The 26,292-nt window shown below is 36.4% G+C and overlaps 2 protein-coding genes across 40 annotated transcripts in view; both read right to left on the reverse strand.

Moving 5' to 3' along the window:
* CCDC138 (coiled-coil domain containing 138) overlaps positions 1 to 6,852 on the reverse strand; it is a 74,441-nt gene extending 67,589 nt beyond the window's left edge. For 14 of the 35 annotated variants that reach the window (XR_011525868.1, XR_011525870.1, XR_011525869.1 and 11 more), the window contains exons 1-3: positions 5,528 to 5,692; positions 3,754 to 3,808; positions 1,807 to 1,927 (exon numbers count right to left, since the gene is read on the reverse strand). Coding sequence is in view for 19 of the 35 variants with exons in the window: in XM_008507142.2 (XP_008505364.1) it covers positions 1,807 to 1,927; positions 3,754 to 3,808; positions 5,528 to 5,620 (269 nt within the window). In the remaining 16 variants the exon portion in view is untranslated. Of the gene's footprint in view, positions 1 to 188; positions 1,928 to 3,753; positions 3,809 to 3,940; positions 4,071 to 5,527 lie in introns of those variants that run through there. The other 21 variants (XR_011525871.1, XM_070571949.1, XM_070571947.1 and 18 more) reach the window with 13 other exon arrangements.
* Positions 6,853 to 8,053: 1,201 nt separating this feature from the next.
* The window catches only part of LOC103543735 (E3 SUMO-protein ligase RanBP2), an 88,981-nt gene continuing 70,742 nt past the window's right edge, over positions 8,054 to 26,292 (reverse strand). The window contains exons 21-30 of one of the 5 annotated variants that reach the window (XM_070571929.1): positions 25,810 to 25,887; positions 23,438 to 23,605; positions 22,670 to 22,762; positions 22,211 to 22,389; positions 16,079 to 16,283; positions 14,745 to 14,846; positions 11,305 to 11,450; positions 10,105 to 10,378; positions 9,642 to 9,976; positions 8,054 to 9,270 (exon numbers count right to left, since the gene is read on the reverse strand). In XM_070571929.1, the coding sequence (XP_070428030.1) occupies positions 8,965 to 9,270; positions 9,642 to 9,976; positions 10,105 to 10,378; positions 11,305 to 11,450; positions 14,745 to 14,846; positions 16,079 to 16,283; positions 22,211 to 22,389; positions 22,670 to 22,762; positions 23,438 to 23,605; positions 25,810 to 25,887 (1,886 nt within the window). In that variant the 3' untranslated portion in view covers positions 8,054 to 8,964. Of the gene's footprint in view, positions 9,271 to 9,641; positions 9,977 to 10,104; positions 10,379 to 11,304; positions 11,451 to 14,744; positions 14,847 to 16,078; positions 16,284 to 21,940; positions 22,152 to 22,210; positions 22,390 to 22,669; positions 22,763 to 23,437; positions 23,609 to 25,809; positions 25,888 to 26,292 lie in introns of those variants that run through there. The other 4 variants (XM_070571932.1, XM_070571931.1, XM_070571930.1 and 1 more) reach the window with 4 other exon arrangements.

The following is a 26,292-nucleotide window of genomic DNA, read 5'->3' on the forward strand; positions in this document are numbered from 1 at the left end:
ATAGCATTTCAAAAAGATAAAACTACTTTTCAAATATTCTTAGCATAACAATTGAGAAAAATGTAACAAGTAAACATTTTTAAGAATGCAAAAAGTAAAAATATAAAAAATAATAGTCATTGATCCTGAAAACTCAATACAAGTATCCTTCTACATATTTAAATGGCTTAATTTAAAACTACATATACCTTTGGAATGCTCTACAACTGCCAAAATCTTTGTTTTGATTCCCAATACTTCTGTGAGGTAAATATAACAGGTATTGTTATCTGTAATTTTAGCTAAAGGAAATAATGTTTAGCATGATGAAACTGAACCCTAAAGAACTTAAATAACTGACAGGACACATAGCTAGTAAAATGTGGAGCAGAACTAAAATCCAAGTGTTCTTGCCAAAAAGATGATCTCAAAGTTACAATTTCAAAAGCAGTGCTGTTGAAAGGAAATACAATGCAAGTCACATAAGGTAATTAAACTTTTTCTAGTAGCAAAATTAAAAACACAAAGACATGAAATTTTAATATATTATATATAACCTAGTATATCTAAAATATTATCACTTACCTTATAATTAATACAAAAATTATTGAGCTATTTCACACCCTTTTATCCATCTTCCAAATCCAGAATGTATTTTACACTTACAGCATATCTCAATTGCTGACCAGCCCCGTTTCAAGTACTCAACAGCCACATGTTACCTGTGGCTCCTGTGCTGGACAGTACTATAATTCTAAACTAGACCATAACTATGGATTGTGATAAAACTATCCAATGCTATAAAAACCTTCATAGTCCAAATGCTTCAAATTATAACTTGAAATTATACCCAGATCATTTATAAAAACAAAAAATGATAAAACTTATCAGTTAAATATAAGAAAATAATCTTCATGAATTCATAATTATCTTAAAGCCATTTTTACTTTCCTTAACTTCATGTCCAAATTTTGAATCCAGATCAACAAGGTTACTTTGTGAGTGCCAAATGAAATAGTAATAATGACAATGATGATAATAATAGCATAGTTGAGTGCTTTTCTATGTACTTAACACTGTTCTAAGTGCTTTACATGGATTAATTCATTTAAGTAGAGAATGACGCAATTACATGAAAAATTCAAGCTCCCAAATATTAATTGCATTAATAATTTAGAAATATTTAGACACAATTGTCTTTTATCTCTCCACAATTATCTCAACATTTTATTTTGTGTATGTATACAGCTTTATGATTTAACATTATTTCAAAATGCTTATTTCACCATAGCTTCCACTGTTTTTATACTGGTTTTACCCATCGTAAAATCTCTGCTACAAAACTGCTAACCCCTCATAGCCAAGTATTATAACATACATATTTTGTAGTTACCATCTCCCCAAACCAACTTCAATTTTCTCTCTCAACTACTCAACATACAGTGCTTACCACACTACCAGACACACAATAGATACTGAGTTAAATAACGATGCCTAACAAAGCTATATTCATTTTGACCGTAGTTCCTTTTTTTCCTAAAAAAAAGAGTACAATCTTCATTTGGGTCCTGGATGAATAACCGTAAAAATAATTTTTCATATTTCATACTGTGTAAATAACTTTCCATTATAAAACCAAACATAATGCTAGGTTTATGCTTTTATCACAGAGATTCTCAGTAAAAATTAATGTCTCTTCAACTATTCGGCAGACTCCAGACTGCTTATACTTCCTCTCAGAGAAAAGGAAACACTTAAACTGCCCTTTACTCCTCCTCAATTTTTGAGATGCTGAGAACACGGCAATAAGGATTCAGGATACTTTACCAATTCACGTTTAAGTACTTGAATGAACTACAAAGAGGTGTTGTATAATGCTTTCTTTCATCAGAATAACATCTTAATGATGAACCGACTTTATCTCCAGATGAGTAGATAGCCAAATCATCTGGTAAAAAAAATTGCAGAGATTACTTACTAAGATCAGATGCCTAATGATCTTATTCTAGGCTCCTAAAGGTAAGAAAGCAAAATTACTTAGCGATTTCTTATCTGTCTCCCCAATGCAAACTTCTAGAAAATAGGCATCAAATCTTCTATTTATTTAGCACTTTATTGATTTACTGATCACAAAATGGTCTTTCATTCATCACCTTATTTGACCCAGCAACAACCCTGTGAAATAAGCAGAATAGGTGCCTTTAACCCTGTTCTAATGGTTATGAACCTGAGCACCAGAGAAGTCATGAGAATTTTTCCAAGTAACACAACCAGCAAGTGGAATGACTAAAATTCAGAATCCAGCCTTCTTTCTACCTAATCACGATACCTTGTCAGTTCTCAAAGTTTAAACATTTTAAAATTTTATATATTTCAACCATTAAATATTTGTTTAATAAACTGTTAGCATTATCTAAAGTCAGTGAATAAAAGAAAGAGAGCTTCTCTGATAAGAAATTTGGAAATACTTTTAAATGTATGCACCCTTATCTAACACTTATTTTTACTCCCTCAGAAATTTAATGAGCTATACTTTTTAGCTATATTTTGGAAGGCTGGAAATTTTAGGGCAAATTTCAAAAACCAAAATACAATTTTAAGATATTTTTAAGAAACTAGACTGAGTAACTGAAATATTTTTTTTTCATACTGAAGGAATGTTTCAGAAGAGTGTTTACAAAATTTCAAAATGAAATTCCATAATCCACTATATGGTAAACTTTTAAAGATATTAATTACTGTTTCTGCTGCAATCATCTCAAAATCTAATGACTACGCCAATAAAGACATTCCCTAAGAACTATCAACAAATCAAAAGACTAATGGTTAGTTACACATGTTGGTTACAGACTACCACATGATGGTCTAACCCACCCAATCCCATGGTGTAGCTATCTTTATCAAGATGATAAATTTGATAAATTCCTCCCGTGAAATAATTATCATCTTAATAATTTGGAAAAGTTCATGCCTAGAAAAACAACAATTAGTTTCCTTTACTGGATATACTCTGTTTAATTTTTAACATCTTTAAAGGCAGAAATACTGTAACTGAAAGACACAAAAAGCCTAATTTGATTTTTTTTTTGTAAGGAAGGTTTGCCCTGAGCTAACATCTGTTACCAATCCTCCTCTCTTTTTAGCTTGAGGAACATTAGCCCTGAGCTCACACATTCATGCCAATCTTACTCTACTTCGCACCTGGGATGTGCCTCCACAGCACGACCCACAAGTGGAGGAGGTCCGCGCCCGGGATCAAACCTGCGAACTCAGGCCGCTGGAGCAGAGAGCACAGACCTTTAACCACTCAACCAGGCTGGCCCCTCAATTTGATTTTTTAAAGACATCTTACACACTGACTCTCAAAATCACAATTATTATTAGTTAGTTCATCACCAGAATGAAAAAAGCTCAGTATCATAAGATATCTGGCATTAGCCACAACTCTAAACTTTTTTTTTAAGATTGGCACCTGAGCCAAACTTTTTTTTTCCCCTGCTTTTTCTCCCCGAGTCCCCCCAGTACACAGTTGCATATTTTAGTTGTGGGTCCTTCTAGCAGTGGCATGTGGGACACTGCCTCAGCATGGCCTCATGAGTGGTGTCATGTCCGCACCCAGGATCCGAACCAGCGAAACCCTGGGACACCGAAGTACAGAGCACGAACTTAACCACTGGGCCATGGGGCCAATCCCTAAACATTTTTTTTTAAATCCTTCCTCTCAAATTAAATATGTTAAAAACCCCAAATATACAGAGTATTCTATTGGCTTACCTGGGGAGGTTAAAGATCTCTTACATTTAGCCGGATCAAAGTGTGAAAAATCATACTAAAAAAAAAAAACAAACATGATGACATATTTAATTTGTATACTAAGAATCAACTTACAGTCTCAAAACAGTTACTCACAAATTACGTATTAATTACAAAGGTTAGAGAGAAGAAATCTGGTAGACAACACCTTAATCAAGTGATCAAAGTTAATATCACCAGTAATGGATCAAAGCAACACCATGTCTCGTGACTAACAGAGCAAGCCACATGTCACTCATACAGTCAGCTCCTCCTCCTGGCGACGCTATGAATGAGTGACGTCCGCAACGTCCTGTCCTCCACAGCCCCACTCAGCTCCTGTGGACTCGGGCCTACGGCTTCCCGTGTGGGGTCAGCCCGTCTCCTATTCGGTCCTCCTCTTCTCCTGCTGCCTCTACTGTTCCCAGCGTTACTGTCTTTTCCAGAGAGTCCTGCCTTCTCATGATGTGCCCAAGGTAGGACGGCCGCAGTTTTATCATCTTTGCCTCCAGCCACAGTTCAGGCCTAATTTGCTCTGGGACCCACGGGTCGCCTTTCTGGCAGTCCAGGGTGTCCGCAGAGCTCTCCCCCAACACCATATTTCCAATGAACCCATTTTTTCCTGCAGCCTTCTCCACTGTGCAGCTTTCGTATGCGTACACATACACAGTAGTTGGGAGCACGAGGGTGTGGACAAACTTGGCCTTGGTGTCTGATGACACTTCCTCACACCTGGTGATCCTCCCTAATTCGTCCATTGCTGCCCTTCCGCGTCCCAGCCTTCCCTTGGTTCCATGGCTGCAGCCTCCATTTAAACCGATGACTGAACCAAGGCAGACAGATTCTTTAACAATTTCAGTGTCTCCACTGTCTACGTTAAAGTTGTGCACTTCTTCCGCAGTGGGATTTCTGTCTTCGTGAGGTTCAAATGCATGCTGCTTTGGCACTTCTGTCATGCAGAAGGCATGCAGTCTTAGGTAGTATTTCATTCATGTAGTATCTATGCAGTATTCCTGCCAAAAATGCATAACCAGTATCTAATCATGAGGTGTCCATCAGACAAACCCAAACTGAGGGACATTCTAATAAATAATTCTCCTATAATCTTAAAAAAATCAATATTACAAAAAGAGAGACTTGAGAACCTGTTCGAGACTAAAGGCAACAAAAGAGACAACCAAACGCAATGCTCAATTTCAGACTGGATCTGCACCAGGAAAAAAATTTTTACAAACGACATTACTAATTGGTGAAATCTGAGTACGCACAATACATTATAGAATATTATTGTATCAATGAGAACTTTCCTGAGTTTACTGCTGTGCTTGTATAAGACAACGTCCTCATTCCTAGAAAAACACACTCAACTATTTACACTCGGAGGGAGAGTCACAGACGCCAGCGCATTACCCGCAGCCCGGCAAACAGGCGCGCACGGAAAGGAGTCAGCGAGGGAGAAGGGAAGCACGCGGCCACACGGCGACCCCACGCCAAGGGCACAAAGGAGCTCTTTCTATTATGATTGCAACTATTTTAACTTCGGATTTATTTCAAAGTAAGCAGCTTTCCAAAGGAATTGTTTCTGAACTCCACTCAAGTTCAAAATTGCGCTCAGCAGCGCCGTGCCACCATCCATAAACCACCGCCTCCACAGTCTGCGGCGCCGCGGCCTTCTCACGGGAAACTCGTCTCCCCACGCCCTGCGGCCACAACCCGCCCCCTCCCTCCGCGGCCGCGGACGAGGGCGCGGCCTCACCTCGGCGGGGCAGCCACCGCCCAGGCCGTAGCGGCTCTTGAGACGCTCCACCACGACGTCCTGGCCCGGCGGCTTGACGAGTCTGGGCTCCATGACGCCCAGGCGCCGTTGTGCCGGGGGCAGCCTGGAAACGCCAGGCGCAGGGGCGGGGCTCCGCGGCGGAAGTGCGTGGGCGCCGGCGCGACCGGGAGCGGCGGGGCGGGCTCCAGGGAGGAAGTGCGTGGACGCTGGCGCAGCCGGGAGCTGGGCGCTGGGGCCGCCTCGCGCTCGCGGCGTTGCAGACGTGCGCTCGTCATGGCTGCCTGTCCTGCTTGGCGGTGTCGCGGCTGATTCGTTCGCTCGTGTGCTGGGGCTGATAAATGGTGTCTGATGTTCTTTTCCGTGTCTTAAGTTAAGCTCTTGCTCCTTGGGTTTTCCTGCGTCGTGTCGAAGAACACGGCCGTCCGCAGCGGTCGCAGCCCGCCCCCGGGGCAGTCCCCCGCATCTGCTGCAGGCGCTCCGCATGAGGGCCCAGCCTGCCTGGGAGGACCACCGCCAGGACGTGTCTAACCCGTGTGTTAGTGTGCCTTTGGACGCAGGAAAATACAGCTGGGTGGCCCCTGCTCATTGTGATCCACAGGAGGAGACGATCCAGATTGCTGCCAAGCCTCGGAGTTGGAAAAGGCTCGGCGGCTCCCTTTCCCCGCCACCGGCCTGTGTTCCACCGTGGCCCAACGGCAGTAGTGGCATGTAGGCTCCGAGAGCATTGCTGGCTCTTCTGACAGCTCCCCCGGGGCCTACAGCGGTGCCTGGCCTTTAGCAGGTGCTCCGTATTTATTGGCGTGCTACCTCAACCTAAATCCTCTATTAAACCGGGACAAGAGGCCAGCCTGGTGGCCTAGTGGTTAAGTCACTTCTGCGCTCCCCCAGCCCGCCTCGGGTTCGCAGGTTCCCATCCCGGCGACAGCCGTACACACCACTCGGCAAACCACGCTGTAGCGCATCCCACGTTCAAAATAGAGGAAGACTGGCACAGGTGTGTGTTCAGCGACAATCTTCCTCACCAAAAAAAAAGGGACTGATGGAGGGAAATAACTGAATATCCACTTAATTTCTCCCATGTATACCATTACACTAGTGTAATCCTTTACTTTTCTAAATTGTGATGTTCAACAGCACGTCTAGATTAACAACTCCTAGATTGGATTATCTTTAAAGTTCCACAAATGCCAAAATTGTATATAAGATCAAACTTTTAAAGTCATTATCTGGAAATTATTTAAACCAATACTTTTTGCCATAAAGTATTAAAGTGCACAAATAATTTTATAGTCTGTCGTTAAGCAAATTTTAATGAGAATATAAAAAATCCAGCCAGTTAAAAAAAGTACATTTCATTGTGGGTTTATAGCACATTAGTGACTAAATAACAAAGAGAAATCACAAAGTCCTTTCGTGAAATGTGACACAATGTCTTTCTTATAAATGCTTCAGGCCACTTGTAAGCATCTTTGGAATACTAATACTTTTAGAAAAGTTGGTTTGCGTGTCATTTTATGAATTTTTTTGGTCAAAGTATTAGTTTTCAAAGCTTTTTAATTCATAACTTTAATGCTTTACGATAGCAATCAGTATAGAACTGTTCTCTAAAAGAATCTCTAAAGTGCATTTACTTATTTATTCTAAAATCATGACAAACACATCAGCTGTCCCAGCTGAAAAATTACAACACGCTTTACAGCAACTTATGTTACATAGGTTGCCAAAGGAGTTCTTCATATTAAGTGTGCATGTATGTAGTCCATGGTTCTCATGTGGTTCAAACTGATACCAAAAAAGGTTACCTGACATTGTGGCCAAATGGACTTAGTGATGGTGTTCCATCACTCATTACTCACACAAACCACCCATGACATCCTTTCCCTCCTTTGACTGGCAGCTGAACATGTATTTATTACAGGATAGACTATTTCTCAAATCCCCAAACAAGGGAATAAACCCATCTTTCACTAACCAAAATGAAGTGATTTCACTGGGGAGAACACAGGAGGGTGGAAGGCAGTCATTGTTAATGATTGGAATATACAAAATTTGGTGCTTTAAGCAGATTCTTTGTAGTTTTATATTGAGTTGGGTGATAAGGAAGATTAGCCCTGAGCTAACATCCACCACAATACTCCTTTTTTGCTGAGGAAGATTGGCCCTGAGCTAAAATCTGTGCCCATCTTCCTCTATTTTCTATGTGGGATGGGGGTCACAGCATGGCTTGATAAGCGATGCATATGTCTGTGCCCGAGATCCAAACCAGCGAACCCTGGGCTGCAGAAGCAGACCGTGTGAACCTTAACCACTACGCCACTGAGCCAGCCCCCAATTTTTCTAACTTTTGACACTTGCCATTTCCAAATAAATTTTAAGTGTATCAAACTTGAAAAGGGTCATTTCCTTGGGAACTCTAGAAATTATGTGGCAGTTTGAGTTTACAGACTTTTAGTTGTTCTCCTTACTTTGGTTCTAGAATGAACAAACAACTAGATGCACAAGTAATGAATTTTTAAAATGTCATGGCTGTTAACAATTGTCACTTTATTTTTGCTACAAAATTCACCAGAAAAAGGTACTGCAACAATCTAGTATAAAGCAAATCTTTAACCAAAGAACATGGTATAGACCTTTTTAAAATATTCATACTTTATCACAACAACTGCAAGGAAAAGTTCAAGTTCTATCACAGAACCAAGCTGCAGTTTGAGGTAGTAGAAACAGATGACAGAAAAGTAAAAAACAAAACAGAAACAACTAAGGAAATAACTCAACTTGTTTAAGATGTAAAAATTAATTCAATACCTTTGAAAGGGCAGAGGAAGCTACATATCATTTTAAGAAAAGAAGGTACTCTACTTTAAAAGTTAACCTAACTATACAGGAGGTGCAAGGATTATAGAAGAGCACTTTGGTTAAGTCTCTACCCTCTGTGGCTCTATCCATTCATAAGAATCTCTACGCATAAATGAGCACACCAATAGTTAAAATTACCAAATATATTTCAAATCTAAAATAAAAATTATCCAAGTTGTGGTCCCTTTATTCAAATAGTATATGCATGCAAGAGGTCCAATATCTTAAAAGGAATTAAATTGCATATATCATATTCCTTCAATGGTTTGAGAAGGTCTATTGCTTTTAACAAGATTAGTATTCCATTTTAATACAAATATGTCAGGAGTACATAAACACAAGTACACCTGAAATACACCAGTGTTTTAACTTTTATTTCACACCATGCACGGTCAATTATAACACATTAAAAAGTGACAACAGCTATAAGCTGCAATTTTACATTTATACATTGGAAACGTCCATTTTCAAAAGCTGAACATAATTACCATATTGTCATAATGGCTAAGCTTCAATTCAACTGTTTATACAGGCAAAATTTACTATGAAAAACAATGATTTTATATCTGTCCACATTCTGTGATACTAATTCTTCGACTAACAGACCCTTCCGGAGAACCAAATGATTCAATCTTTTTCACAGTATCCATGCCATCCTTAACAAACCCAAATACCACATGCTTCAAGTCCAAATGTTCTGCTTTTTTCAGTATTATAAAAAATTGAGAATTATTGGTATCCTGGCCTCGATTGGCCATAGAGAGTAGGCCAGGATCAGTATGTTTCACATCAAAATTTTCATCTTCAAATTTATCTCCATAAATGGACCGTCCTCCTGTTCCATCATGTTTGGTGATATCTCCCCCCTGAAAAAAGATTTAAATTAATAGGAATCCTGAATAAAATATTAAAATACAGAAAGAACTAACCACTATAGAATAAGTCCTAAACACCCAGCTTCCCTGAGAATGTGTTTTGAAACTAAGAAATAATGCATTTTTAAAAGATGACAAAAATGAAAAGGTCTTTTTCCCACCCTCAGTTTCTAGCAGGTTTCAAAGTATTAGAAATTTGAACCATTTGTGGGGATAGGAAATTGGGGTGGTGACACCAAATAATGTATGGAGAAGCTAAAGAAATATTAAGAAAATTATAGGTGAGGAGAAACACTCAAATTTCCCAAGTTAGTGTGGTACACTTTTGTAGACTTCAATTGTGAGACATAGTTAATACTTACTTGGCAAACAAAACCTGGAATTACTCTATGAAAAACAGAGTTCTTGAAACCAAAGCCCTTCTCTCCAGTGCATAGTGCTCTGAAGTTCTCAGCAGTTCGAGGAACAATGTTTGAAAATAATTCCATAGTTATACGTCCAAGGGGTTCATCGTCTGCGCAAACATCGAAAAACACCACAGGATTTGTCTCCTTTGATAACTCTGCTATCAGTGACACCTGTCCTTTTTGGAGTTTCAATAAATTCTGTTGACATTCTTCAAATTTTTCCTTAAAACAATCAGCCATTTCTTTAGTTTTAAATCTTACTGCAAGCTGTTCCACTTTGGCTTCTCCATCTATTAAACAACAACAAAAAACACAGTGACCTTAGTATTAAACTAACTGTTATACCTTTCTTTTTATGTATTTGTTATAGATTTTAGAAAAGTCCAAAAACTGAAAAGTAGTTGAATGTATAACTCACCAGCATAATCTGAAGCAGTCCAAACCAAAGCATTGTTTGAAACATTTAAAGGTTTTAATTCCATTGTTTTGGTAATAACATGGTTTGCACACACTTTAAAGACTTGGTCTCTTCTCATTAGGATCCGATAGTAATTCTTCATTGTATGCCAAAGAATCTTTATATCTCCAACACCACGCTCCTTCCACTGACTGACATCTCGATCCCATCTATAAAGTTTGGCTCTCTCTTTAAACAAAACTTCTTCATCTTCTTCTCCAGATTTTACTTCTACCTATGATAGTATATGAAATTATCTATAAGCTGCTGCTTATAACATATTCCATAACAAATTCCAAAGATTCAAATTCCTTAAGATACTGTCTTTGTAATGATATTAACAGTATCAAGATAGACAGTAATCTCTTAGGACTAAGCATACATCTGATTTGGGTGAGATGGTGAAGACCTGATTTGTCATTAAATATTTTTCTCTTATGTAGTATTCTTCCTTTTTGGAAATTAGACACATTCTTTTAACAGGATAGAAGCAATTTCAAAAAGAGCTCGTTTTTCCGAAATAAGCCAGTCTGAGAAAGACAAATAGCAGATGATTTCACTACTATGTGAAATATAAACAAATACACGGACAAAGAAAACAGTTCAGTGGTTACCAGGGGAAGGGAGATGGGGGTGGGCACAGGGGGTGAAGGAGAGCACTTACATGGTGATAGTCAAGAAATAATGTGCAACTGAAATCTCACATTGATGTAAACTATTATGAACTCAATAAAAAAAAAAGGGAAAAAAAGTGCTTGTTTTTCAAGAGAAATTTAACTACTGATTAAGGTTGAAAACTGACAAAGTAATTTACCTAAGACAACATTCCGGTCCAGAAAATATAGTTTACTTTTGATTGAAAAGACTTTGACAAATAGGAGATTAGATTGTTTTTGCCCCCAGATTTATGATATGAAAGCAAACATGATATTCAAACAACGTATGAAAAAATTTAGTTCTTCCCAACAATTTCATATAGAACATTCATAAACAATATTTACATATAAATTTGAACAAAGACACTTTATACATAAAGGCTGAACTTCTAATAAACAAAGAGCTTCTAATTAAAATTGTCAATATTCTGAAAGAAATGCAAACAAAGCTAGCTTAAAAATCTAGCCTAAGTTATTAGTAAGATTTTCGTTCTTTAATATTTACCTCCGGTAAGGAAACTATTGGTTCAAAATGGATATCTTCATTATGAACTACTTCTTCATCACTACCATCTTCATCTTCACCAACTTTACTGGTTGACTGTGTTCCAAACACAGCTGCTCCAGTATTTGCCCACTGGAAATTTTTATCTGATGAATAAATCAGAATATTTAAACAGTGATATCTATTTTTATAAATTCTTAATCCAGTTAGATTACTTTATCGATGCATCTAATTTCCAACGATGCAACATATACATCTAGTAAAAATGTTTAAAATTACATTATTCTAGCAAGTTCAACTCATGCAGTGAGCACACAGTACGTTTAGTACTGTTTATGTTTGCAGATATAAAGATAAGATCATCTGAGTCTTAGGTAAACTTCATGATAGTAAACCACACAAGAATTTTCGGTAATGAATCAGGTTCTTAAAAATACATACCTTGGAACTCTGAAAACTTAGCTCAGTTCCAAAGGTAGTTTATTTCATAAAACATTTTATCACGTGATAAAAATAACTTTGAACCTAAAAATGTCCTCAAAGAGGCCAAATCCGCTACTTCCAAATTAGCCAAAGCAGCCTAAACATGTTTATAATTTCTCTACCTCATAACTAGTGTTGGAGCTTAGATTTCCTGGCCAGGTGGTACATGGTAGCCTTGTGAGAAGTTCGCTGACTCCAGCTGATGGGATACCAGACTGTTAGGAATGAAAAAGCTCTAATTCCCATGCAAAGGAACTAAGGCTATTATTCTCCCTCACACCCTGGAGAAGGTGAAAACAAAAAGCTTCTTCATTCTCCTCTCAACTGAGATGACCCAGCCTGCTAATACATTCCCCACTATCTTAGAAGAAAGAAACACCTCTTAACTTTTCATGGCTTGCTAATAAATCAATGCCTTAGAGAACCCTACATCTGGTGCTAAAAAATAAGACAAGAAAAATGTCACAGATCATTTAAAAAGTAACTCAGCACCTTGAAGAAAGAACAAAATGAGTAACTAAAACAGTAACGCCTCCTAGGCCAGATTTAATAGGGACAAAAAACAGAAAAATGCTTAAAAAAAAAAAGAAGAAAATTCTTAGGAAGATATTGCAAAAGAATGCTTCGAAAACAAACAAAGCACAACCTCAAGTTGTGTGGGGGCTTCCTGAGAAGAGTAACCACAGATCTAGATGATACACAGATTTGGAGCTCAAAAATAACTGCTTCAGGAACTCTCAAGCAGATAAATTTTTAAAATTATCCCAAATACCCTTGGGGTGTGGCAGAAAATTTCAAAATTCCTCTAAAGCAATAATTCTGAAAGCAAAAAGCTGGGTGCATATTACACTCACACTAAGAGCTTTTTGTAAATTACCAATGCCTAGGGTACCATGCCCAGAGAGCCAATATAACTATCAGGTGTTTTTTTGAAGTTCCCAGGAAATTCTAATATGAAGCCAAGTGTTGAAAACCACCGCTCTAAAGGGACCAGGATGAAGAATTTATACAGTAAAAGTATAAAGATATGCATGTCAATAATCAATTTCACAATAATAGTGCTAGGTAATAGTACATAGCAGGCTTCCACTACCCGTTTACTGAAAACATTACAAAATCTGAAGGAAATATGATAAATTGGCAATCACGGACAAAGGCGGGTGGTGGCTGAACAGGTGTTCCTTATGTTCTCTTAGTTTCCATATGAAATATTACACAACAGACATGGAAAGATTAATAGATCTGTGTAAACAGGACTTTCAGAAGAAAGTGAGTAGGAAAAAAAGGAAAAGAAAACAAAATGAAACAAAAATAAAACAAAGGAGATGAGCAACAACAATAAAATGAACAGATGAAGAAAAGTAATCACCACAGAAATAACATGTAAGAGAAAAAAAAAACTAAACCCAACAAAAACAAAAAGTTTAAGATCAAAAAGGTCCACACAACAGGAACAAATTTTAAAAAGATACCATCATTCTAGTGAAATTTATGACTTCTCTCAAAAGAAAAAAAGTCCTACAAGCTCTTAACCAAAGACGAAGGCAAGACTGAAATTGTGAATTATCAAGAAATTTACAAAAGTGTGAAAATTCCCTATAAAAACCGATGGGATACAAACACACTTGATTCCAGGGGATTTACAGTTTCAAATACTATCCTGTGCTTGTTAGCACAATCCAACACACAAGAAAACTAATAATTTAAAGAAAAGTAATGACAAAATCTGGAGATGAATAAAAAACACAAAGAAAAGGAGAACTGATAAAACCAAAAGCTGTTTCTTTTCAAAGACACAGCACAAATTCTTGTCAGATCTCAGAACAAAACAAAGTGAGGAATGTAGTTTAAACAAGAGCCTGGTAAATAATGACTGAAAAATGACCTGTAGCCATGAGGAGTCAGTGTCAGCGGGGAAGACTTAAAGCAAGCCTCCCTCAGGAGATCTCAGTCTTGCCTATCATACTTCGCAATACTGACAGGGTACTCTGAAAAGGATACTGAATAACAGGCAACCTAACATCAATTTTCATGTGGTTTTTTGTTGTTGCTAATTGTATCCACTATACTGCTGTATTTGCTCACTTATCCTGTGACTTCAGGCTACTTCATAAAACAAAAATAAAGCAACTTGGTATCAGTGAAGCTATGAATTTCAACATAATGTAGTATCAGAAGGTAATTTCTAAAAGTTTTATATGTATTTCCATAAATGGCAAGAGCTGTGAAACAAGTGTAAATATGTGAGAAGGAAGAAACACTATTCTGAATTAGATTAATCATGTTAAGTATATTATTTATCTTCAATAAAATTTATTCCATAAATCAAATCTCTTGTACAAGAACAATTCAGGTGGTGCTATAATCAGATATATGAAAGACATTATAAGAATAAGAAAATATGCCAATAAACTTGAAACAATCAAGGAAATGGATTTTCTACAAATTATACCAAAATGGACTAAAAATAGAAAAACCATTGGAAAAGATGGGAAAGCTCACCAATTATAAATTAGAACAATAAGTTCACACAACCATTATATTAAAATTCAATCCAGGATACTGCAAAAATAGAAAACTACAAAATCATGTCCTTAAAAAATACAGATGCACAAATCTTGAAATATTAATAAATCAAATCTAAAACTATAATTAAAAGAACAATATACCAAAGTCAAGGTTATCCCAAAACTGGAAAGACAGTTTTGCATTTCAGGATGAGGAGGACTATTACCATGACTTATGATGAATTAAGAGAAAATTCTTATGGTTATATTAATAAATGTCAAAATAATACTAACATACAGAAGCCATTCCTTATTTAAAAACTAAAACCGGAGGGTGGGGATGAGGGAAGAAACATCCAACTGAGCTACGACACTGGGGCAAAGGACTAGTTCTCCCAGTTTTGCTTGATTCTCTAGCACAATCATTAAAACCTCTCCTCCTGATCTTACCTTTGGAACCAAAAGCAAAATCCCCAGAATTACTGGAAGCCAAGTCTGCAAATGACAGCCCTGTGCTACTTCCAAATCCAAATGCAACTGTTTTGTTTTCCACTGGCAAAAAGAAAAGAGCAATTTAATACTTCATTTAATATACACTGAATATCAAAGTTTTACCCAGGCCCCAGAAAGAATGAGGGTAGGATCTTCTACACTGCTGAGGTGGTGGGGAGTGGGGTATGGATCTTCTGGGTATTTCTCTGAAGAAAAGTTAGAAAATACATCCAATGCTGAGTCCCCTCAGTATTATCAGGTTTACAGGTACTATTCTCAATGAACACTACACTAAAATCACGCCAAAAATCACTTTTAAAAAATGATATAGATCTATCCTAAGCCATATATAGAGAGCTATATAGTTTCTGCTCTATATAGTCTTCTATAATCTAAAGCAAGCATTCATTCAAAGGCAGGACTTTAGGAAACAACTGCATAAAGATTTTTTGTGTTCTCTATTATCAATAATAAGCTCACAAAAACTGAATGTTTTATTTATATTTGGTCACCAGGAGTTTTGGGATCTTGTCTTAATTCTGCCAACGTGCAGCTACATGATCTCCAAAAGTCCTATGCCTTACTTTCCTCATGCGAAAACACATAATTTTAGGTCTGAAGTTACCTTTCTTTTGTAGCATGTTACGACTCTAAAGTGCCTATTATAAATGTAGTATTTGTGACATATTCAGGACTACTTCTGAAAAAAATTAGGTAAAATAGACAATGTACCCATATAAAGCAATAATTTAAAAGATGTCCCCACCTCCTAAAATCAACTGAAATGAAAACCAAGGGGGAAAACATGTCAAATATTAGTTTGCTATAACTGAATAGTTAACTTAATGTAGCCAGTAGAGAAAAAGAAAGACATCATAAAAACTTAACACCCCTACTGTAATGTCTACAATTACTTCATATATACTTACAACAATTTTAATATACTTCAGTGATAATATAATTCAAACAATATTTGAATGAAAATTCTATCATAAAGAAAATTTCTCTGTAAGTATACTATTGTTATTTATGCTCAGGTAGATAGGTGAGAATCACAATGCTCTGTATGCCCTAATAACTACCATTCTAACAATAAAGATACGTGTTTATTATCTTTGTTGGCAAGGCAGTATGACTTTCTGTTTATTACTACAAATATCTTACAACCCAAAATTTAAGAAAGGGAACTTTTAGGATCTGCATTTAAAAGTCTCTCTTCTCAAAAATATACGTATACCTTTTGTAATATATGCCTAGAAAGAAGGTTTTTGTAAACATACATCAAACTTTACCTTGGCTTGTAGAATCTGCATCATTTTCCTTTCTAGTAGACAAATCTACAGGTTTGTCCACAGTTCCAGAAGAAATAGGTGGTGAACTAACAGATTTGGTAATAAAATCAGGTTCTTCAGACTTACATAAAAATGGTACAGTCACTTTAGTCCCACCTGTACACACACTGTCAGCCGTGCTAGTTATTTCCTCATTCTGGGATTTCTGCAAACAGGAAACGAAAAATAACTATGCCATTAAATACTGATTGACAAAAGGATTGTATACCCTATTTTAAAAGAAACTGAGGACTTGGAGTTCTGGACAAAATGGAGTAAGCACACTTCTTCACCTTATCTCTCTGTCCTATGCCGTACTCCACCCTCTCTCCCAATACCTACAGCTGAATCAGACTGAAATAGATAAGGCAACTGTAAGAAGCCTCTGAAAGGTGGATGAAAGTAGGAAGATTAAGAATCTCAAGACATGAGGGATAATCTGGTGATGAGAACCTTGTGGGGTTTGTTTTGTGCCCCACCTCCAACCCACAAACCAGTGGGGTACTACAGCAGCCCAAAAAACTGGAGCTGCAAATGGCACAGACGGAAAAAGTCCCAGAAAAGCCGACTCTCTCTGGCCAGGGGGTGGGGGACGTCATGAAATGATACAGGTGTTGAATGATCAGAAAAAGACTTTAAAGAAGCTATTCTAACAATGCTCCTGGGGTAAAGACAAATACACTTAACAGAAATGAAAAGACAAATTCTCAGCAAAAAAAATTGAAGGTATAAAGAAGAATCAAATACAGATTTTCAACTGAAAAGTACAGTAACAGAAATTAAAAACTTTACAGACTTTATCCAACAGCAGAATACATATTCCTCTCAAGCTCACATGGAATATTTACCATAAAAGACCACATCTGAACCATAAAACACACCTCAACAAATTCTAAAGAACAGAAACCACACAAAGTATATTCAGTTCACAATGGAATTAAACTAGAAATCAATAACACAAATATAGCTGGAAAAATCCCCAAATATTTGGAAATTAAACAAAACACTTTTAAATAATACACATCAAAAAATCTTAAATTAAAAATTGTGAACTAAATAGACATGAAACTACAGCTTATCAAAATTTGTGGAATATAGCAAAAGCAAGGAAGGGGAACTTTCTAGTACTGAATGCATATATTAAAAAGAAGATCTAAAGTCAATAAACTTCCATCTTAAGAAACTAGACAAAGAGGGGTTGGCCCAGTGGTGTAGTGGTTAAGTTCACGCGCTCCGCTCTGGCGGCCCAGGGTTCGTGGTTTCAGATCCCAGGTGTGGACCTACACATCGCTTGTCAAGCCATGTTGTGGCGGTGTCCCACATACAAAGCAGAGGAAGACTGGCACAGATGTTAGCTCAGGGACAATCTTCCTCACCAAAACAAAACAAAGAAAAGAAACTAAAGAAAGAAAAGTAACACAAACCTAAAGCAAAAAGAAGAAAAGAAATAATGAAAAGTAGAGCAGAAATCATTAAAACAGAAAATCAATAGAGAAAAAACTCAACAAAATCAAAAGCTGCTTCTTTGAAAAGGTGAATAAAATTGATAAACCTCTATCCAGGCTAACCAAGAAAACACGAAAGAAAACAAAAATTACTAATATCAGAAATGAAACAGGAGCCATCAGTACCAATCCATGAACACTAAAAAGGTAATAATTTTTTTTTTTTTAAAGATTTTATTTTTTCCTTTTTCTCCCCAAAGCCCCCCGGTACATAGTTGTATATTCTTCGTTGTGGGTCCTTCTAGTTGTGGCATGTGGGATGCTGCCTCAGTGTGGTTTGATGAGCAGTGCCATGTCCGCACCCAGGATTTGAACCAATGAAACACTGGACCGCCTGCAGCAGAGCGCGCGAACTTAACCACTCGGCCACGGGGCCAGCCCCAAAAAGGTAACAAATTTTAATGAACTTTGTAACTTCATGAACAGCATTATGCCCACAGATTTGATAACAGATGAAATGGACCAATTCCTTGAAAGACACAACCTACCAAAACTCACACAAGAAGAAATAGATAATCTGAATAGGCCTCTATCTGTTAAAGAAAATGCATTATCAATTAATATCTTTAAAAAACTTAAGTATCATGCCCAGGTGTTTTCAGTAGTGAATTCTACCAAACATTTAAGAAAGAAATAATATCAATTTCAACAATGTCTTCAAAAAATTTAAAAGCATAGGGAATACTTCCTAACAACATACATGAAGGAAAAATTGATAGGAGAAATAGGCAAATCCACAATTATGCTTGGCAACAGTCCTCTCAATAATAATCAATAGAAGAAGCAGACAAAAAATTATCAAAGATATATTAGACCTGGATAACACAGTATCATCTAATTTGATCTAATTAACATTTATAGAATGTTCCACCCAAAAACAGCAGACTAAACATCTTTCTCAAGGACACAATGAACATTCACAAAGACAGCCCTCATTAAATTTATAGAACTGAAATTATTCAAGATATGTTCATAGACAATAATGGAATTAAATTAGAAATCAGTTAACAGAATGGTATCTGGAAAATCACCAAATATGTGGAAGCAACATACTACTACCTAATGCATGTATCAAAAATAATGTCTTGGGGCTGGCCCCGTGGCCGAGTGGTTAAGTTCGCGTGCTCTGCTGCAGGCGGCCCAGTGTTTCGTTGGTTCGAATCCTGGGCGCGGACATGGCACTGCTCATCAAACCACACTGAGGCAGCGTCCCACACACCACAACTAGAAGGACCCACAACGAAGAATATACAACTATGTACCGGGGGGCTTTGGGGAGAAAAAGGAAAAAATAAAATCTTTAAAAAAAACAAAAATCAAAAACATAATGTCTCAAGGCAAATAAATATTTTGAACTGAATGAAAAGTGAAAACACCACATATTAAAACTTGTGGGATGGAGCTAAACAGTTCATAAAGAGAAACAGCATTAAACATTTATATTAGAATGAAGAATGATTTAATCAGCAACTTAAGCTTCTAATTTAAGAAACTAGAAAAAAGCAAACAGGAAACAACTTTCAATGGATTAATGAATAAACTGTGGTACAACCACGTAATCGAATACTACTTAGTGATAGAAAGGAATAAACTATGTATTACTACACACAATAACTTGGATAATCTCAACAGCACTATGCTGAGTGAAAAAAGCTAGTGCATCAAACGTTACGTTACATACTATATGATTCCATTTATGCGTTAGTCTCGAAAAGGCAAAAATATAGAAACAGAAAACAGATCAGCAGTTGCCAGAGGTTATGAGAGGATCTGAATACCAAGGGACAGTATGAAGGAATTCTTTGGGGTGGTGGAATTGTTTTATATCCACTCTGTGGTGGGGATTACAAGAATTCAGGCATGCATAAGAACTCAGAACATACACACACATACACACAACAAAAAGTGAATTTTACTCACGTAAATAAAAAAAAATTCATACAAATGAGAAAAGTCATTATTTCTTAATGTACTGAAGCACAAGGAAAAGATAATTCATACTATGTTTGTGTCAAATAGCTTAGGTTATCATAGTATGGCTATTCATAAAAGCCAAAAAGTGGAAACAACCCAAATAGCCATCAACAGATAAAGAGATAAAGAAAATGTGATATATCCACACAATAGAATATTACTTGGCCATAAAAAGGAATGAAATAGATACATGCTACAATGTTAATATACCTTGAAAATATTAAGTGAAAGAAGTCATACACAAAAGGCCATATATTATTATCATTTATTTATATGAAATGTCCAGAACAGAAATATAGAGACAGAAAAATACATAAGTGATTACCTAGGGCTAGAGGAGTTGTGTGGAAATGGCGAAGGGTAGTGACTGCTAGAGGTTTATAGGGTTTCTTTTGGGGATGATGAAAATGTTCTAAAATTGATTGTGGTACAGTTGCACAACCACGTGAATATACTAAAAAACCACTGAATGGTACACTTTAAATGGGTGAACTGTATGGTATTTGAATTATATCATATCACAATAAACGTTACCCAAAAAATGTAGGCTAGAGTACTTAGGGGAGGGGAGTGTTTTAACTCAGCTCCTAATGCATCCTCCATTAGAGTTCTTGAATAGAAAACTCCAGGAAGACAAATCAAACTGTTTTGTTGCCCAATCATCGGCACAGTGCTAACTCATGGTAAACACTTACAAATACAGTACCCTTAGGCATTTTATGCAAAGGATGCATATCTGAAGACCCTGCATAATCCAAAATGAATTAGAATTAGATTGAGTGTAAAGTAGGAAGGATGCATTCTAAGAACGTGTAAATCTACATCCATTACAGCATATTTTAGCTTAAATGGGTTTTAATTCTGTTTCATCTCTGTGTATCAAAGGATGCTCTTCTCCAAAATTACCATTTATTGTGACACTTTTTTCAACCTTTATATTGATTTATGACATTTCACTTCTACACCAAAGGTATTTTTCGAGAGCCCCTAGTACTGCTATTTAATAAATATTATGATAGTGTTACAGGATATTTTACAAAAAGATTTTAAGTTACAACAATAATGAATGTTTTACTTTATTTACTTTTTTGCTGAGGAGGATTCACCCTGAGCTACCTTGGGCCAATCTTCCTCTATTTTGTACTGTGGGTCACTGACACAGCTTGGTGTCAACGAGTGGTGTAGGGCCGTGCCCAGGAACTGACCCAGAGCCACCGAAGCAGAGCATGCTGAACTTAACCACTAGGCCATGGGGCCAGCCCCCATGAACGTTTTAAAATAACACAACTGTCACCTCAAATAAGATATTTCAACTCCTATAAACAGTAAGTTCACAAAACACTGACAAAAGATAAGTTCTTTTATAACAGCTAAAGTGGCACCACAAGGTGGGAAAAGAATAGATGATGTACAATTTGGTCTGTGAATCAGTGTTGAAATTCTTTTCCAGTTTTAAGAGAAATTTTAAATAAATAAGTTTAAGTTTTGCACTTAAAAGAGTAAGGTCATATTTAAATTGCCTCGATTCAATCTGCATAATCCAAATGTATATTAATACGACTACATGTATTTGCTGAATGAATAATTGCATAAGTCTCTGAAAGCCAGCAATTAAAGATTAACAGAAATTACATATTGTGTACTTTCAGTGAGTCCAGGGAAACAGTTGATTGATTTAAAACACACTTTAGATCTAACATAGTGAGACCACAAATGTAAAAAGTTGAGATAGGATTTCCACAAATAAATCTATTTGGTTATAAATGAGAAAGTAATGTCATTACCTCAGCTGATGGCCATTAGCTAAAGGTACAGTGATGAATAAGTTTAAACCTACTGAACAGCTGGCAAATCCTAGACGGACAGCTAGAAAAACAGGCCAGCTAGACTCTTCAGAATCAGATGAAATACGAAAAGTAGTAAATTTCTTACAGATTCAGGCCATGTGTTGAATCACATCTCTTTCTAGCCACATACTTTTTAAATAAACCATTGCATTTATAACTAATTCTAGGACTCTACTTCATTTTAACCACCTTTCCAACAATAAAAAAAATAGATTACTTGAGGGGGTAAGGAACCTTTCTGAACATATGTCAATATTAGATTGTAAACAATTGCTAGACAGGGATTTTGTCCTCTAGTTTCTGTGGAATGCAAATTACCACACCAAAGTGTTGTCAGCTATTAAAATTATCACTACATTTGAGCTAAGAAAGTAGCCAAATCATGAAATTACTGACAAAGCAAAGGCCAAGGGAACTAAGTTTCAAATGCTGCTATTTCCTATGCACTTTGCCCACCCTAGAATAAACTAACATGCATGAAAAAATGAACTACTTACTACCATTCTCAGTATTGTGGTAGACATTCTTAGGGATATCTGCTCAGTCCATGATACCCTCACCCCCTAAAATCCAACATTCACACAGGGGTGAACCTTTATAGGCCTCTCTGTAGAATAAAATTTCTCCTTCTCTGGCCATGGCTGATTGGTAGATGCCTAATCCATTTGCTAGTCACAACCCATTATTACCGTACGGTAGGAACATTCTAGTTTATTGCATCAGCAAAGGCAACTTAACCAGAAGGAAAACAATGGAGATGTTCTTACTTGAGCTTCCTGAACTTTTTGAAGCTCTGACTGAAAGTCTTCACCATTTCCATTGTCCTCATCAGTGTCACTGCAGACTCCACAAAAAAACGTAGGTGGAAGTTTTAATGTATCTGCTTTTGCCTTCTCTTCAACTGTTGGTTTCTTTTCCCAAACAATAACACATTCTTTCTCATTATCTGAAAATCCCATATAACACAAGCAAAAGAAAGTTAAAAGCAGAATAAGTCCAACTACTCTACAATGGTCCTCATGCAATCTACGAATGCTAATGAGAACAGGAACCACCAGGAAGATGATGTTTTTCACTTCATATTATTTTAAAATATTTTAAATCACCATGGGCATATTACATAAGTAAAATTGGTAATGACAGAAATAACCAGATTGGGAAATTCCTTTTAAATACATATAAGATTTTTAAAAAACATTATAATTAGTAATTTTAACTTCACATACCCGTTAGATTTTCTTCCAATGGTCTACATTTTTCTGAGTCATCCAGATACAGTTTTCCATTAAGTTTCTTGACAGCTGTTTCAAAATCTTCATCTTAAAGTATAATTGATTTTATTAAATAAAAGAATTTCTACTAAGTTTCAGGAGTTTTCCTAGCCAGAAATCTAGAACTTATCTCTAACTTCATGTTTCCTTACTCCACATATGCAAAAAGCAATCCGTTTTGCCAATTTTATATCCCAAATGCCTTTCCTACTATTGGGACTTTCATTCAGGCTCTCCTTTTGTCTGAGCTGCTCTCCTATCATTTTAGCTCATCTTCCTATCGCCATGTCCCACAACCCAATCCTCTATACCACTACTCAATCGGTCCTACTGAAACTTTTCTGAGCATGTAACTCCCCTGCTTAAAAACACTGACAGAGCACACAAAGTTATCCATCATCAGACTCTTGTCTGCCTCATCACTCCCCTGCCTCATCACTCCCCCATCCCTCTACAACTCTGAGGAAAATATGATTGCTTCCAATTCCCTCAAAACGCCTGCCTTGCTCATCACAGCCATCCAAAACATGCTTACTTAATGAATGAATGCAGTTCTGTGGATCGTTAAATTCATTAACTATTTATACATACATTTAGGAGAAATATCTACCTGCAAGGACAGCAACAATGGGTTCTAAGAGGCAGGCTTAAAATAATTTAACCATACCCTCAATTACTAAGATTAGCATGAACAGAATGCTTGTAGAATAATAGAAGATTTACCATCCTCTTCCTCTTCACTAACATAATCTGGTCTATTCTTATAGCAGAAGAAAGTTGGAGGAAGTTGAAGTTGGCTTGCAAGAGCTTTTTGCTCGGGGGTTGGGGTTAGCTCATATACGATGAGAACATCATCATCTGAAGGAAGATCTTCAGGTTTTTTCTTCTCTTCTGCTATAACACAAGTCAAAAAAAATCGATAAAGGTGTTAAATATATATTAATATCAATATTCTAACTGAAAATAAAAACCACAGAACTTATCTTTAGGTTAAAATAATAGCATAGTGATAAGAACATGTATACTTTGATGTGAACAGAGCTTTATAAAATAATCATGAACTAGAGTTAATAGCCTGATTTAATGTTCTATCAAAAATTCTTAGTGAACACAAAATCTATTTAAAACAAAAAAAAATCCTGCTTTTACTTAGTGATCATCAAAAAAATTATTAATGGCTTTAATTTAAAAAGGTATTTAAAAAGTGTTACCGTAACCATATTTGTCATACTAAATAAGTTTAGCAAAATATCCATGCATTTGCAACAAATGGAAAAAATTAAAGAAATCATAAGCAAAGATTAGTATAAATATGAAACTAATGCAAAGCCAACCTTGATTAGTTCCTACAAGGAAAGTTACATCCAGTTTTGCATATTTCCAAGCATGACAATAGATAAAATTAAATAAAAACTGTTTTCCTGTGGGTAAGAATGTAAGACAATTTCTATAGCTGAAAAACCACCACCAACAACAACAAAAAGGCAAAAAATGGAGAGAAAAGGAATTCTGGTCTATAAAGAAGAATTTCCTGCTAAAGGAACTGATAAAGTAAGCAAATCGTGAAGCATGCTATGTACCAACTGGTGCTGTCCAATAAGGCAGCCTAGCCACATGTGGCTATTAAGCACTTGCTATGTGGCTAGTCCAAAGTAATGTGTGTTGCAAGTGTAAAAATACACACCAGACTTTGAAGACTTGGTACAGAAAAAAAGAATGTAAAATATCTCATTATTTTTTATACTGATTAGACGTTGAAATGGTATTTCAGATATAATGTGTTAAACTGAATAGATCATTAAAATTAATTTCATCTGTTTCTCTTTTTATCACTTTTTTTTTTTATTTTTTAATATGGCTACTAGAAAATTTTAAATTACATATACAGATCATATTTTCCTTTGGATCACCCTGATCTAGAGAACTAGAGGCCTTTCACAATGTTAAACTTGCCTTGCACTCTCCTCCATTACAAAAACTTAGTATCAATTCCTAGCCAGGGAGAGTAAAACAATGCTGTAAGATACAGATTCTTGTTCCAGATCTGCTGTTAACTAGTAAAGACAACTTGGGCATATCAGACGGCTTCACAGGGCCTCATTTTTCTTATGTCTAAAGCTTTCATCTCTAAGGTCCTTTGGGACTATGACATTCTTGGACTTGAAGGAAAACAAGGCTCTCTGTTCCTCAGTAGCATATTGGTAAATTTGCTCTTAGGCCAGGGATTCTTAACCTAGGGCCCACGAAGTCTACGTGCAAGAATATACACTTTACAGACAAAAATCCACACTTTTCACACAATGTCCCAAAGAGTGCATCCTTAAAAATAAAGGTTAAGAGCAGCTTTGTCTAGTAATACGGCTGATATGCTTTAAAACTGAAGGCCCCAGAAATCAAGGATTGTCATTTTATTATTGTACTTGTCTGGCAACCTATAACATCGTTGAGTTGCTCAGGATAGGTTCTTCGACACTAATAGGGAGTTTTCATTCTCCGAACCTTGCTCTCGAAGGTCTTTAACAGATCCCCCTTCCTATTATACTCCAGTATCAACATTTACTCTTAATAAATGATCTATACTACATATATAACATACCAGGTATATAATGGTGACTGTTAAAAATGGGGCTTTCAATACTTTCAAATAGGATTATTTTTCTAAACCATGGGCAAAAGGATAGCCCTAAAGGGACACTCTGTTCCATGTTGTATACATGCTGCTGCCATCACATGTTTGGATACTGGCAGACATTGTGGCTAAAGATAAAGGTTAGACAAAATATAGGTCTTCATTAAGCAGAATTGAATATTATAGAGTAATGAAGTACAAAGCAGCAAAAGGTAAAAACCACACAAGTCTATCTCAAAATAATGTTGTGCAATAGTGAGAAAACCTGACATCCAAGAACATTAAAAAACTGCATTAAAGGGTGTTATACCACCAGTCAAAAGGTACTTGCTTAAACTGACATTCTTTAACATGCACATTGTAGTGTTAAGTACTTAATTTCATACAGCCACAGTTACTTTGCTAAGGACTACCAGCTGCTAAAAAAAACTGATGTCATCTCATACTGAGAATGCTAGCTCTATACCTTTGTCCTCAGGCTGTAAGGAAGGGGTGCTGGTCCAAAAAGCCATTGGATTAGATTTAAAAAGGCTAAAATTAAATCCTAGAAAATAAAGAGTATTTCATTTTTGAATATTTTGAGAATCAAAGTGAATATGATTTTAAAATATAAAAAGCCAAAGTCCCTCAATTTATACCAATTTGGCTGTCTTACATATTCATTTATCCCAGTAGTTTCATTCTTTGCTCACTCAATAAATAGTGGTAAGACTAACTCACATAAAATGTGACCATCTCAGTACTATGTTTTTTGAGTGACAAGAAAATAACAATAAATTGAAGAATGAATACTATAAAAAAATCAGACTCGAGTTAACGCTCATGATTCAAATACATGAGTCACTGAACTTGAGTACTGTATTGGGTTCTTGTGATCTGTTCTCAACATGATACAAATATCTTCCAGTTACTGAAATCTCCTAAATAACTTATACACATACTCTTTATT

Source organism: Equus przewalskii, chromosome 14, assembly GCF_037783145.1.
Source record: "Equus przewalskii isolate Varuska chromosome 14, EquPr2, whole genome shotgun sequence".
Taxonomy (NCBI): Eukaryota; Metazoa; Chordata; class Mammalia; order Perissodactyla; family Equidae; genus Equus; species Equus przewalskii.